The sequence below is a fragment of the Chiloscyllium punctatum genome, chromosome 45 (assembly GCF_047496795.1).
Source record: "Chiloscyllium punctatum isolate Juve2018m chromosome 45, sChiPun1.3, whole genome shotgun sequence".
Taxonomy (NCBI): Eukaryota; Metazoa; Chordata; class Chondrichthyes; order Orectolobiformes; family Hemiscylliidae; genus Chiloscyllium; species Chiloscyllium punctatum.
This window is the reverse complement of record NC_092783.1, coordinates 23,634,801-23,649,274: the sequence shown is the minus strand read 5'-3', so window position 1 is coordinate 23,649,274 and position 14,474 is coordinate 23,634,801. Positions and strand designations below refer to the sequence as shown.

General features: G+C 43.1%; 1 protein-coding gene across 4 annotated transcripts in view; it reads right to left on the bottom strand.

The window, feature by feature from the left end:
• Window positions 1-14,474, bottom strand: part of klhl12 (kelch-like family member 12) — a 53,022-nt gene that overhangs the window by 37,785 nt on the left and 763 nt on the right. The window contains exons 2-6 of one of the 4 annotated variants that reach the window (XM_072563453.1): window positions 13,474-13,710; window positions 13,222-13,356; window positions 6,283-6,436; window positions 5,053-5,270; window positions 3,720-3,869 (exon numbers count right to left, since the gene is read on the bottom strand). In XM_072563453.1, the coding sequence (XP_072419554.1) occupies window positions 3,720-3,869; window positions 5,053-5,270; window positions 6,283-6,436; window positions 13,222-13,263 (564 nt within the window). In that variant the 5' untranslated portion in view covers window positions 13,264-13,356; window positions 13,474-13,710. Of the gene's footprint in view, window positions 1-3,719; window positions 3,870-5,052; window positions 5,271-6,282; window positions 6,437-12,266; window positions 12,502-13,221; window positions 13,357-13,473; window positions 13,711-14,474 lie in introns of those variants that run through there. The other 3 variants (XM_072563454.1, XM_072563455.1, XM_072563452.1) reach the window with 3 other exon arrangements.

Sequence of the window (14,474 nt, the reverse complement as noted above, 5' to 3'; positions counted from 1 at the left end):
ATGACCAGTTCTCAATGATAGTACAGAGGATCCCAAGTCAGGAACAATTGTTGCTACTTGGTGACCTCAATGCCAGAGTGGGTGCCGACAACAAGTCTTGGCCATGCTGCCTGGGGCAGTATGAGATTGGCAGTATGAATGACAATGGCCAACGACTGCTCGAGCTTTGCACATTGCATGAACTGTGTGTCACCAACACCTACTCCCAGACCAAAGCTCAGTGCAAAGTGTCCTGGCAACAGCCCTGCACCAAACACTAACACCGCCACCTGAGAAACGAGGTCATGACTCACTCATTTCAGAGTGCCGACTGCAACACGGATCACTCTCTGGTTTGCTGCAAGATCAGACTTTAGCCAAAGTAGATGCTCTACGCCAAGTCTCAATGCAAGCAGCACATCGATGCCAGTAAGACCCAACACCCAGACAAACTGGGAGAGTTCAAGTCACTGGAAGATGTGCTCCTTGCAGACCGTCCAGAAGGAGATGCTCAGCAGAGATGAGACTCTCTCAGGGACACTATCCACAGCACTGCATTCAAGGCCTTTGGGAAGAAACAGTGAAAGACACAGGACTGATTTGAAATGAGCTCATGTAAGGTCACTATAGCCATCAAGGCAAAGCGCGTTGCACTACTAGAGCACAAACACAGCCCCACCCAGAAAATACTGGAAGAGCCAAGAACAGCAAGAGGCAAGGCCCAGAAAAACAGCCTTGTGCAAATGATGACTGGCTACAACTATGCAAAAGCATTCAGTCATCATTTAACATAGGCAACATCTGTGGAGTGTACAAGGGGATCAAGACGACCATCGGTCCAACCGAAAGCAAGACAGTCCCACTGAAAACCATAACAGGTGAGATCAACAAAGTCAAAGGCAAGCAAGCAGATGGAGAGATGGGTGGGGCATTACTCCTAAATCTACTCCAGAGAAAACAGCATCTCTGGTAGCGTGCTCGACACAGTGGAATGCCTGCCTGTCATGGAGGAACTGGATACATTGCCGACTGCGGAAGAGCTGAGTAAAGCAATTGACAGTCTGCCCACTGGGAAGGCACCAGGACTGGATGGCATCAAGCGTGCAAAGGGCGTCCTGCTAACTACCTGCACCAAACTACTGCGCTGGTGCTGGAGAGAGGGAGCAAGACATGAGAGACTACAACATTGTCACCCTATATAAGAATAAAGGAGACAGAAGCGACTGTAACAATTATAGGGGAATCTCTGCGTTGAGCATTGTTGGGAAGGTCTTCACCTACGTGGTCCTGAACAGACTGCAGAAAAATCACTGAAAGGATATATCCTGAGTCTCAGTGCGATTTCAGGTCAGAACGCTCCACCATGGACATGATCGCCCTTCGACAGCTATAAGAGAAATGCAGAGAGCAAAAACAACTACTCTATGTCGTCTTTGTTGACCTCACGAAGGCCTTCGACTTTGTGAGCAAAGGCAGCATATTAAAATTCCTCACTGGGATTGGTTATCCCCCAAGGCTGCTCAGGATAATTCAGTGATTCCACACAGACATGAAGGATGTCGTTCAGTTTCTCATTCTTCTTCAACATTCGCAGTGGTGTGAAACAGGGCTGTACGTTTGCCTCCACCTTGTTCAGTATCTTCTTTGCAGTCACGCTGAAGCACGCCTTTGGAACATCAACTGATGGTGTCTACCTCCACCAGATCAGACAGGAAGCTGTTCAGTCTGTCCCAGCTGAGGGCGAAAGCCTCATTTCGGGAGACTCATCAGGGACATGTTTGCAGACAACGCTGCATGGGCAACACACTCAGAAAAGCAACTGCAATGCCTCATGGACAGCTTCTTAAGAGCCTGCCAGGACTTCAGCTTGACCATCAGCCTGAAGACGACTAACATGTTGGGACAAGGCGATGAGCAACCCCCTGCCATTACCAACAACAATTACTAGCTGGAGGTAGTCCACGAGTTTACATACCTTGGTTCCACCATTACGAACAGTCTCTCCCTAAACTCCAAGATCAACAGATGGATCGGACGAGGAGCCTCAATATTCGTCAGGCTGACAAAGTGTATCTAGGAGAATAGAAAGCTGACTACACAGACCCATGTTGCAGTCTACAGGGCCTGTCTCCTCAGCACACTGTTACGGCAGCGAGACCTGGAGCCTCTACTCCAGACAAGAGCGGCATCTCCACACCTTCCACTTTCGCAGCCCGAGACACATCTTGGACATCAAGTGGACCGACCGAGTCACCAACAATAAGGTCCTGGCCTGTGCCCAGACACCCAGCCTCTTCACCCTGCTCCAACAATGTCATCTTCACTGGCTGGGCCACGTACATCCCATGTCACAATGGGGACTGGCCTCCGGCAAGAGAGCAGCACAAGGGCGGCCCCATCTGCACTTCAAAAGATGTCTGCACAGACAGAAATGAAGTCACTGAACATGAATGTTGAGATGTGGGAGGACATTGCAAGGGATCGCTCTCACTGGAGGCTGGAATTACACAGAGGTCTAAAAGAAGGAGAGGAAAAGCGGAGGATTGCTGCTGAAGAAAAGCACACCCGCCGATAAGACAGCACCAAGACAACACCGGAGGACAGCACCTTCCAGTGCAGTTGCTGCAGTGGAGACTGCCACTCCTGTGTGAGCCTCTACAGCCACAACAGACACTGCTTTACTAACAAAGGTTTAAGCAAGACTTCCCCAGCACAGATCCATGGTCTCACGAGACTAATGGATGCCAATTGCTCTTAAGATGTGAGCATTGCCGACAAGGTCAGCTTTATTGACCGTCCATAATTGCCTTAGAGGTGATAGATTTATGACACACATGAACCACATGAGTAAGATGGTCATGCTGCTGTTATATGGCTAAAGGCACCGAGACAGTTTGCCCCTCCATCTGTTCCACCATTCTGCGATCTAACTCCATAAACCCGACTTTGCCCATACCCACCCGTGAATACAATTACACAAATCACCCTTGAAGCTTTGGTTTGATACTCGGAATACAAAGCTAAATAAAAAACAAACAAACAAACAAACAAACAAACAAACAAACAAACAAACAATCTGTTCTGAAAGTTATGCTCACATTAGCAGCTGTGACAATTCCACTGCAGTTAAACAACCTAGAAAATTCTAAAAATAAAGTCAATTTACCCTACCTCTTGAGATTAACAAATTTTAAACAATTGCAGAATCCAAATGTACATCTTCACCAAATACTAACCAGTTCTCTCTTGGGCCATATGTTACCTGCACACTAGGTGCAGCTGAAATCCAACCATTTGTTTTTGACATATATTGGTTTTAAACAGACAAGAGCATTACATCCACCCATATTCAATGGCAACAGCAATAAACTGAAGTTAGCTTAGAACAAAATATTAATGCCTTCTAACGACAAGAGGAAAAACAAAGCAGATCCATCAAAGCACAGACAACACACAGATATCAATGGGCACTGCCTCACTGCAAAGTAGACCTCGATAAACAAATACATTTGCAGAGCAGCAGAGAAATTAATTGAGAAATGGGCACCAGTGAACAGTGAATTCATGAGAAGCAGGCACACTAATTAATAGAGGGGACAAATGGGAGTATAGGAATAAATATGGGGGAAGGATAGGTTTTAATTGGTAGAATTATATTTTTAACCCAAATAAAGCATACAGTTGCCTCACAAACATCAGGAGTAACAAGTGATAGCAGTACACTTAGACAGGGCTCATACCTCAGCATCGATTACATCTGTAATGTATCTCGGAGTAAGCAATGGCATTCGTACATATTGCAGCAGATCTGGTAGGAATTCCTCTCGTTCTTTCTTGGAATGTTTTACCCAGTTTAATACTGCTTCAAACACTGGTTCTTCTGAATCGACCTGGAACAGCAGCAGCATATCAGAACCCAGACAGCAACTCATTGTACAACAGGGTGCTAGTACTGAAGCTCCACACATATCAACATTCAACTCCAGTAACAGTCATGAGTCCCACACCAATTAGATGATAACTGCAGGTCTAGGGGTACAGGGGTGTGTGGGTGGTATGTGAGGCAGTGTGGTTGGTTGGGTGTGGTATGGGTGGCATGGGTGATGTGTAGGTTGTCGGGGTGGGGGGGGATAAGAGGTGTGTGGGGTCAGGGTGTGAGTTGTCTGGAGAGTCTGGTAGGTGTATGGAGTGCGAGTGTGTGGGGAGTGGGGGGGGGGGTGTGGGATGGGAAGCATGTGGAGTAGATGGGAAAGTGTGTATGGGAGAGTGTGTAGGGGAGAGTGTTTGGGTTGTAGCATGTAGGTGTGTGCTGACGTGTGGAGGGGGAGTGTGCATATGGGTGTGTGGGCGCACGTGTGCAGTGTGCGTTTGACTATGTATCTGTCTGTAAGTGGAGTTGGGTGGATAATCAAGCCACATTTCTCCAAGTGATGAAGAATTTAACACAAATTTACTGAACAGTCTCCTTGGCTACATTATCACATCCCATACTGTATGAAGGATTTACTTTTTATCCATATTGTAGCCAACAGCAGTTTTGAGTATTCATCAAATTCATTGGTGGATCACGATTAGTTTTTCCCACAGAACATTGATTAAAGTTAAATGTCTTTCTAAGTGCATTAGTAATACTGAATGTAGGTACTGTCAGGAATTAGCAGCACTTAAAGTGGCATCAAGTGGTAAAGGTCAGCAGTTGCAGGTGTGGTATAAGGTGATCGGGAGAATCGACATTTCGGGCATGAGCCCTTCTTCGGGAAACATGCCCAAAACGTCGATTCTCCTGCTCCTTGGATGCTGCCTGACCTGCTGCACTTTTCCAGCAACACATTTTCAGCTCTGATCTCCAGCATCTGCAGTCCGCACTTTCTCCTGGTATAAGGTGATGCCAAACCACAATGCATATTTAATATGTTGTAGACTCATATTTAGCATCTTGAATCAACACTCCAAGCAACACAAGACACAAAATCTCCTGAAAACAGGTTGGGTCTTCAATTGCAAACCTGATCTCTCCTTTGTTATCACACACTGTCTGACATAAACTAACAGTCTTTGTAGTCGAGGCCTTACCTGAATCTCATCACACCGAATGAGTTTTTCCACTTCCCCCTTGTTCAGCAGCATGAATTCCTCATGTTGGACAACTTCTGGAAAGTTCTTCTGGCTGAAAACCTCTGCAGCTTGCATCAGATCCACACAGCTGTGAGTCTCTGCAAATTCCTGGATTCCCAGACAGTTGGATGGGTCTAACTGGCTCTCCAAAAATTCACAGCAAGCCTGCTTCACACCTAGTGAAAGATATGCACACAGTGTGTACACAAACACGGTCAATTGTGTAGTCTGTAATTTTATTTTAGTAGCAGTACCCACAGCAAGAAAGTGATACCATCTGGAGCAAATCAAAGACCAAGGTTGGCTCACTGCCAGCATTCTTAGGTCAAAGGCAGAACATTATGGATATAAGCCTCATTTCTAAATACTTGAGCCAACAACCCAATGCAGTACTGAGGGAGTGTTGCACAGTTGGAGGTACATTCTATCAGAAGAGAAATGAAACTGAGGTTCAAAACATCTCAGGTGGATGTATAGGAATCCAAACAATTTGAAATTCTCCTGAGGTCTTGGCCAAAATTTGTCCCGCAGAGGGAAAAAAACCAGGGACGGGAACAATAGTCCTCGGGGGAAAATGAAGTACTGGCGTGCTGGAGCTCCAATTCGATAGTTTTTGAGTTGGACCAGTGGGCGTCATAAGTTTTAGTTTTTTTTCTCCCCCACTGGCCCACTCTCACGAAAACTGCTTATCACTACGTAAACAATCCTTGCTGCATGTAAATCGGTTGTGTTTCCTATCTTTGTGAAAGTAGCTATTTTTAAAAAGTATTTCATCAGGTATAAATACCTTTGGCATATCCTGCAGTCAGCAAAGGTGCAGTGTAAATACAAGTTACGGTTCTCTTTTCACTCTCCACAGTAGAACTGATAAAGCAGCAATATACACAGACACCTTGATTACCCCTCACGGGCGGGGAGTATTTTGCTCGGATAATCAAATGCTGGATAACACAGTTTAACCAAGCCCCGGGACCTTGCCATCTTGTTGGATAATCCAAAATTCAGATAATCGAATGCCGGATCGTTGAGATTCCTCTGTACCAGGATGCTATTTGCAGAGAGTGACAGGCCTGAGATGAGCTGGTAATTGATGTCACACAGCATTGCAATACTGTTTTACAGGATGAGCTGTTGGTTACACTCAGCCCTGGACTGCCCAACAACAGAGAAACTGAGAAGAGCACTAACCTTTCAGTTGGAGGAGACAGGCCGCGGGAAGCAATTCCTGAACATTTTCCACTGTGACATGGACCGTTTCAGTATATACAAAATCCAACAGGATCTCCATAGTGGAAGCCGTCAGACCCTGGATATCGACGTCAGGTTTACCTTTCTCTGAAAGCTGCAAGGGAAGAAGAAACAGTAGCCCAATCACATCACAGGAATAAATTCAAGTGTCTTCCAATTTTATTAGGGGTTCAGATCTCAATCCGGCATCAGAACAGATTCAAAGCCCACCTCATACTTTCCTCCCCACCCTGTGAAATTATATTCCTGCACCACACCATGCAGTAAGGCTTACCTTACACTGACCCCAACCTTCATGGATGATCCAACACAGCTATGTTTAAACAGTCATGAGCTTCAATGCAGTAAAGCAGAGTGCCACATAACCCATACTAGTATAGCTGTACTACATATTTATTTCTGGTCACTTGCTGGAGTCATACTCACAAGAAGGAACCCAGTCCCTTCCAGGCAAACAGTAAACCAAGTGCCAATCTGAGTGATTTACCTGCAGACTCCTGAAAATGTACCAGTTTGAGCAGCACTCTCTGCAGGTGGAGATGGGTACTACAATCCACACAGATGGATTCAGCAAATCATCAGGAGAAAGGATTAAATTCACAGCACTACTAGCAGCTGGTATTTAAAACAAATAATGACAGGGCTGTAATTAGACACCAAATTTAAATGAACTATTAATCATGTCATTGGGGCACATCCTCATATTTAGAATTTCTTTTAAAAGGAATCAAGTTTTCTTTCTCAACCAGGAGTTCACTCGCTATAAGAGTTCATTCTGAGATAGTCAACTCTGATTCTTCATTACTTGGGAAATTGGTTCAGATCTACAGAGTTTAATTTAGATAAAGGTGCTGCATTTTGGGAAAGCAAATCAGAGCAGGACTTATACACTTAATGGTAAGGTCCTAGGGAGTGTTGCTGAACAAAGAGAGCTTGGAGTGCAGGTTCATAGCTCCTTGAAAGTAGACTCACAGGTAGATAGGATAGTGAAGAAGTGTTTGGTATGCTTTCCTTTATTAGTCAGAGTATTGAGTACGGGGTTTGGGAGGTCATGTTGCGGCGGTGCAGGACATTGGTTAGGCCACTTTCGGAATATTGCAAGAAATTCTGGTCTCCTTCCTATAGTAGGAAGGATGTTATGAAACTTGAAAGAGTTCAGAAAAGATTTACAAAGATGTTGTTAGGGTTGGAGGATTTGAGCTATAGGGAGAGGCTGAACAGGCTGGGGCTATTTTCCCTGGAGTAGCAAAGCCTGAGGGGTGACCTCATAGATGTTTACAAAATCATGAGGAGCACGGATAGGATAAATAACAAGGTCTTTTCCCTGGGGTGGGGGAGTCCAGAACTAGAGGGCATAGGTTTAGGGTGAGAGGGGAAAGATATAGAAGGGACCTAAGAGGCAACTTTTTTATACAGAGGATGGTGCACGTATGGAATGAGCTGCCAGAGGAAGTGATGGAGGCTGGTATAATTGCAACATTTAAAAGATATCTGGATGGGTATATGAATAGGAAGGGTTTAGAGGGATATGGGCCAAGTGCTGGCAAATGGAACTTGATTAGGTTGGGATATCTGGTTGGCATGGACTAGTTGGATTGAAGGGTCTGTATCCGGGCTGTACATCTCTATGACTCTAATATTCCATTCTAATCTCCACTCCTCAGCTGATGAATCAGTATGCCTCTGTGTTGAACATTACTTGGAAGAAATACTGAGAATACCAATTGAAAGAAGTGCCTCTCCATGTCACAGGTCATCCTGATTCACTATGCCTACAGGGTCACTGTATCAAAATCCTAGAATGCCCGCTCTAACAGCACTGTGGGTGTACCTACACCACAAGGACAGCAACAGTTCAAGCCAACTGCTCACCCAGTATCTCTCTCAGGCTGCCATTATCATAAAGCCAAGTGACCAACTTTGGTTGAATGACCATAGGTCTGCACAAGCTACACAGTATCACAGGAATTCTAAATGGCAGATGCATTATGCAACAGACAGAATGCTTCAGTCTTGCTGCACCCAGTTGTGAACCCTGGTGGACCATTTAACAACTGCCCAGGAGAGGAGGCTCTGTAAACACCTGGCCAATTCAAATGAATAGGCAGCAGCTATAATGACAACTTTACAGGGCTGAAAGAGCTCTTGTAGTGTACGGATAGTGTCTCCACTTCTGAACCAGGAGGTCTAGGTTCAAGTCCCCCTTGTTCCAGAGGTACGTCAGGTTGATTAGAAAATATTTAAAAGTTGCAGGGCAACATGAAGGTATGTTAAACCCTACTACAATAAATCCTATGTATCTGTGAGTTCACAACTTACAAATTTGTTTAAGCCAAAAAGTAATTTGTAACAAAATTGAAAACCTGCAAGTAAACTCGCATATGCACAATTTTTAACCTGTATTTTTAATGGGCTTCGCACTGACGAATTTCAGCGCTCGAAGGGGTTCACAGAAATGGAACCCTCACACATTCATTTCTCTTATTTAAGGTAACTGATTAAACTTAGAACTACGGACTATAAGTAATGATAGGTTTACAGTTGGTGACTTTTAAATGTTAAGTTTTATTTCTGATGGATTTAGTTAGCAGCCCAAGGCAACTCAATCTTGTAGAATCTTTATCCTTTTCATGCAAGATCTTAGGACACTTCTGCCTGGACAGCCACAAGTACAGGAAGTTGCATCAGCTGCAGGAACTCGCCTCCAGCTTTCAGAGCTCAAGTAGCAGCTGAAGTCACTGTGTGCCTCCAACAGAGCTTTATAAAATGACATAACTTAGATGATTATCCTGTAGCTTAAGAGAGTTTAATAGAGGGCAAGTAATACAGCAGCCTCCTGTGAGCAGTTCACTTTCTGACAGGAACTCAACTGGTGAATAAGGAGGGTGATGGTTCCCCTGGGGAGTGCAGATGAAGGCCCAGCTGTACGGGGTGGGAAGGAAGAGGGTCAGAAAAATAGTTGTGATGGGGAACTAACTAACCAGGAGGGCAGCCAAGTATCTCTGCAACTGCTGAGCACCTTGAGGCAGAGGGAAAAGTGAACAGCCAAAGCTCATGTACTAATGACATTGGTAGAGGCTTTGCAGGTTGATTTCAGGAAAAAGGAAATTTTAAAAATAGCACCTCAAAAGCTGTAATCTTCCAAACTACTACAAGAACACAACAGAGGTTAGCGCAGCTCAACAAGTGGCAGGAATGACAGTACAGAACGGTGGACTTCAGATACCTGGAATACTGAGACCAATTTTGTGGAAGGTGCAACCTGTCCATCAGATTGGCAGCTCCTCAGCATGAGCGATTCCAGGATGTTGGCAAAGAACAGCTGGTGCTGTTGATATCATTTAAACTAGCTCAGCAAGGGGATGGAATCTGGGTATGGATTCAGAAGGAGAAAAGCAAAATGGCAAATCTAGACAAAGTTAGTGAGCATGAGTGGAAGGTGAAATGGTTAGGAAAAAAGACAAAGGAGTTGTTTAGTGATTAGTGATATATATTTCACCACAAGCAGTCTGCTGAATAAGGCAGATCAGCCCAGGGCACAGATATACACTTGAAAGTATGGCTGCCATTAGCAAAATCTGGCATGCAAACAGACAGAAATGACAGCTCTTCATTCCTGGTTACAGGGTTTTCAGGCAGGATGAGTAGAAAAATAAACAAGGAGGTGGTGGGGAAGAATGACAGAATTGGTTAAGGAAATATTTATTGGTATGCTGTGTGGAAGGAACATCTATGAGTTGAACTGAGGCACATAAAAGGGCAATCACACTGGTAGAGTGTGCTACAGATCAGTCCTCATTTGCCAGAAAGGTCATGTGCAGATTATATTTTATAATAAGTAACCTGCATATAGGGCCATGGAAAAAACAATTATAGGAACCACATAATATAGGGCATGTAATTAAATTTTAAAACAAACATTGCTTTAGATTCCACATCAGAGAGAAAAAGAGGAACAAATATATAGGTAATAGGTTGAGAAGTGCAGAAACAACAGGGCAGTAATATTGAAGAATTCCAACTACTCAAATATTAACTGGAACAAAAGGTAAAGTGTAAAAATCCAAATTAAATTCTTGAAATAGTCATAACTGTATAAATAGCCAGCCCAACAATAGAAGGGAGTGTTCTGGACTTGCTTTCGGAGGATGATCTGGGTATGTGGAAGGGATACCAGTGGGACAGCAGCATGTGGTAATAATCATTAGGATATGGTTAGATTTAGCGTACTTATGGAAAAGAATAGAGTCACATCAAGAGCAAAAAGTTTAAATTCGGGAAAGGCAAATTTTGGATACTGAGATGTGGTTTGGCGAAAGTGGACAGGAAATGGGTACATCACTGTCACAGCAGTATGAGATACTCGAGAAGGAACTGATGTGGGTGAAGAACAAAAACTACCAAAGGAAAAAGGCTGGGATGATCAACGCTAGATGCTACCACTCCTCCCCAATGCATGTCAAAGAACATACGGAGTAAGGTCCACGGGAGTTAATAAAGTAGTGACTTCGTCACTGGACTCGTAATCCAGGATCCCAGGTCAATGTTTTGGTGAAAGTCAGAAGTCATATGACACCAGGTTATTCTCCAACAGGTTTATTTAAAATCACAAGCTTTTGGAGCACTGCTCCTTTGTCAGGTGAAGTGGAGGGAGGTGCATGAACACAGAATATATATAGGCAGCCTATACATTCTATATATTCCTCTCTTTCAAAAACAAGTTAAAAAAATGGAGGATCAATATTGCAGTTTAAACAGGTGCTGGAGAACAGAGACATTTCCAAATTGAAATGGGTGGATAACAGCAGTCAGCTCTCTGATATAACCATTAGACATGCTGAGAAAAAGATACTGGGACTTCAATGTGCAAAAGAAAATGTTGTCATTTTACATGTTTTGCTTGTTTTTCTTAATTATTATTCTATTGTGATTTATTTCAAAAGTAACAAGGGAAGCCATTATCAATTAATGCTTGTTATTATAGAATTTAAACATTGCTTAAAGCGGACTAGAAGTTGAACCTTTATATATTGTCAGGATACAAGAAACTAACTTGAAAGAAAAACAGACACCATTTTATACAAAATAAGAAGTGGGTGCTGATTGGCTGGGCCATAACTCCATACCAGTTAACTATCAATCTTAATTCTCAGACCAGGCAGCTAGGTTTTGAGTGTTCAGTGCACAGCCAAACTCTGCTACATCCCCATGACAATCTCCAAGACCTCTTAACCCCCCCTCCTCCTCCAACCTTGACCTTGAACAACATTTGGAAGAATTGCTAAGGATGGCAAAAACATCTGATGTACTGTCAGTGGGGGCCTTCAAATGTTCATCACCAAGAGTAGCACATCACCACCAGCAAAACCGACGGAGTTGATAAAGGACATAGCTGCGATTGACTCTAGTTTAAAGAAGAGTGTAGGAAGGCATACCAGAAGCAGCACTAGGTACACCTATAAATGAGATGTCAACTTGGTGAAGTGACAAACACAACTACTTACATACCAAACTGCACAAGAAATAAGTGATAAGTGATAAGTGCTAAGCAATCTCACAACCAACAGATCTAAGCTCCACAGCCCTGTCACATCCACGAATGAGGGTGGACAATAATAAACAATTCATTGGAAAAGGAGATACTCCAAACATTCCTTTATCCTCAATGATGAAGGAGCCTGACACATCAGTGCAAAAGGCTGAAGCTTTTGCAACAATCTTCAATTAATAGTGCGAAATGCATGATCCATCTCAACCTCCTCCAGAGGTCCTCAACGTAGTTCCTTAATACCTCTCCTTAGTAAAAAATCTGTCACTATCTTGGATCTACTCAGTTGATTTAAAAATTGGTAAACTGACGAATGTTAGTGCTGCTGTGAGAAAGGAGTTACCAACCTTTATGGCCAAATTCAGAGCCAGCTTACCTCACTGGTGAACATGGCACAAAAGTAGTCACTGCAAGCAGCCAACACAATACGATGAGCAGGAAAGTCCTTGCTATCAACTCGCAATGTGACATCGCACAGGGTGTTACTCTTCCTCAGAGAGTTCATAGTGTTCAGAATGGACTTGGCGTGTGAGTTGGTCATTATATCCCGAGGAGCCATGTTGAGCCTTTCCACTTTTATAGTCAGTGAAGAGAGGGATAGTTACCTACAGCTGGATTAAAATCAGACCAATTATTAAAAGGCTAGGAAAATGAATGCTCTCAGGTTTAGTATATTATTCGCAAAATTTAAGGCTATACGTTTAATATCGATTTTAAGGCTATAAGTTTAATATGGATTTTTGTTTAAAGAAAATATTTGACAAGCAATAGTCCTATCTGAGAAATCATGGACATTGTTCACCATACCCATCTTTCTCCTCAGCTCTCTGCTGAGATATTGCCTGTTGGCTTACCTAAACAGGCAATTCGTTTCTTTGTGTTTTGATCTAAAGGCCTTTCTATTCCCTATCTGGTGCATCACACTGACTGTTCGTAAATGTTCTCACTGATTATCCTAACCAAATCCCCATACCGACACTCAATGCCACTGGCCACCCACAGTGCTGCTAATCCACGCACAGCAACCAGCCTCCTTCTTAAAAGCTGGTGCATTGCCAATCAGATTTCTCATTTCTTAAGATATCTTGGGCTATTTCAATCTTAGGATTAGTGCATTTTCATTCTAAGACTTACATTATTTTGTTGTCGCTGACACAAACACAAGTGTGTGTTTGTCTGGGAGCCACAACACAACAGAACCTTCTCCTTAACTCAGTCCATTGTCACCATAACTCTAAACCAACCACAAGGCAAAGATCTCCCAGTCACTCACAACCACACTATCTAAGGTTCTTAAGGTACTAATCTTGGCTCAGTGGTAGAGTACTCACATTCCACTCGGTGCAGTATTGATGGATTAAATTGAATAACATGAATTTTAAAATCTGCCGACAGTAGTGTTGCAACAGAAAACAATGCAGTGGGAATCTGTAGTTCCTTGTGATCCTGAATAACAATAATTAACCCTGTAGTGTAAGCAGAGAAACAATGAAAACAACGTAAATTGCAAAAGCAGCCTGACAATGTGGTTTGAGAGTGTTTTAGAAACATTGAAAGGAATTAGACACATTATTTGTCCTTACATCACAGAAAAGGCTTACTCTTACAGCATCCGCAGTTCTTTCTGTTTTTATTTAGGCTTATTCTTATATTTGTTTGCCAAACCAGAGTTACTAGCACATTTGATAAGCCACGGGAGAGCTCAAGTCCACCACCTGCCAGCAGCATACAATTACTCCTAAGCTTTTCCGTTTCTCCAGAACTGGGCAAAGGTAATTTCATAGAATTTCTCTCAGTTCAGTTGCCTTCAGCCATACCACCTGGAATAAAAAAAGGATCAATATGATAAAATCAATTCACTTCTCAAAGAGTGCACTTCCACTATGTGAACACAACCTGAGTCTGTCATACAAATTAAAAATATTACAGCATTATAGCCCCTAGTAAACCAAGTTGTTCTCTCTAAGCATGAGACTTCTTTCTATCAGTAGCAAATTGCAAACACTAGGAGCCTGTTCCAGTAATTCAGCCATACTCTGTGGAAATACTCACTATAAAAAGGTCACAGGAAAAGAGTTCCATATTATTCTTATATGGACTTGGCAACAGAGTAGCTTCAATAGCTTCTGTAAACCTCATTGGTGGAGCTGGGATTTTCTTTATGTTAATTGTTTCCTCCTCACTCAAGTACTTTCACATCGAAGGATGCATATGGACCTTCTAAGCTGTCTTATTCATGATTTTTTGGTATGTTAACACACCCTGGGATACCCTCGCACCAATACTACCCATGCAACAAAGCCAGCATTTAATCATTTAGCATGGATTTGTAACCATAGGCTGTATTCAATCATTACTGATAGATTTAAAGATACCATCTTAGTGCGGGTCTTAAACTTCACAGCAATTTTCTTGAATCGTTTCCCTTAACTATATCACTAAACCCACCCCAAATGTCAGCAAGTGTCAAAGCCTCCAGCAAGATTAGGTCCACACTCTGGAACTTACCTTCTAAATCCCTCAGTTTTGTTTTTACCATTTAGACATTCAAAGCCCCTTGGGTGCTTTTCCGATGAATGTGAGC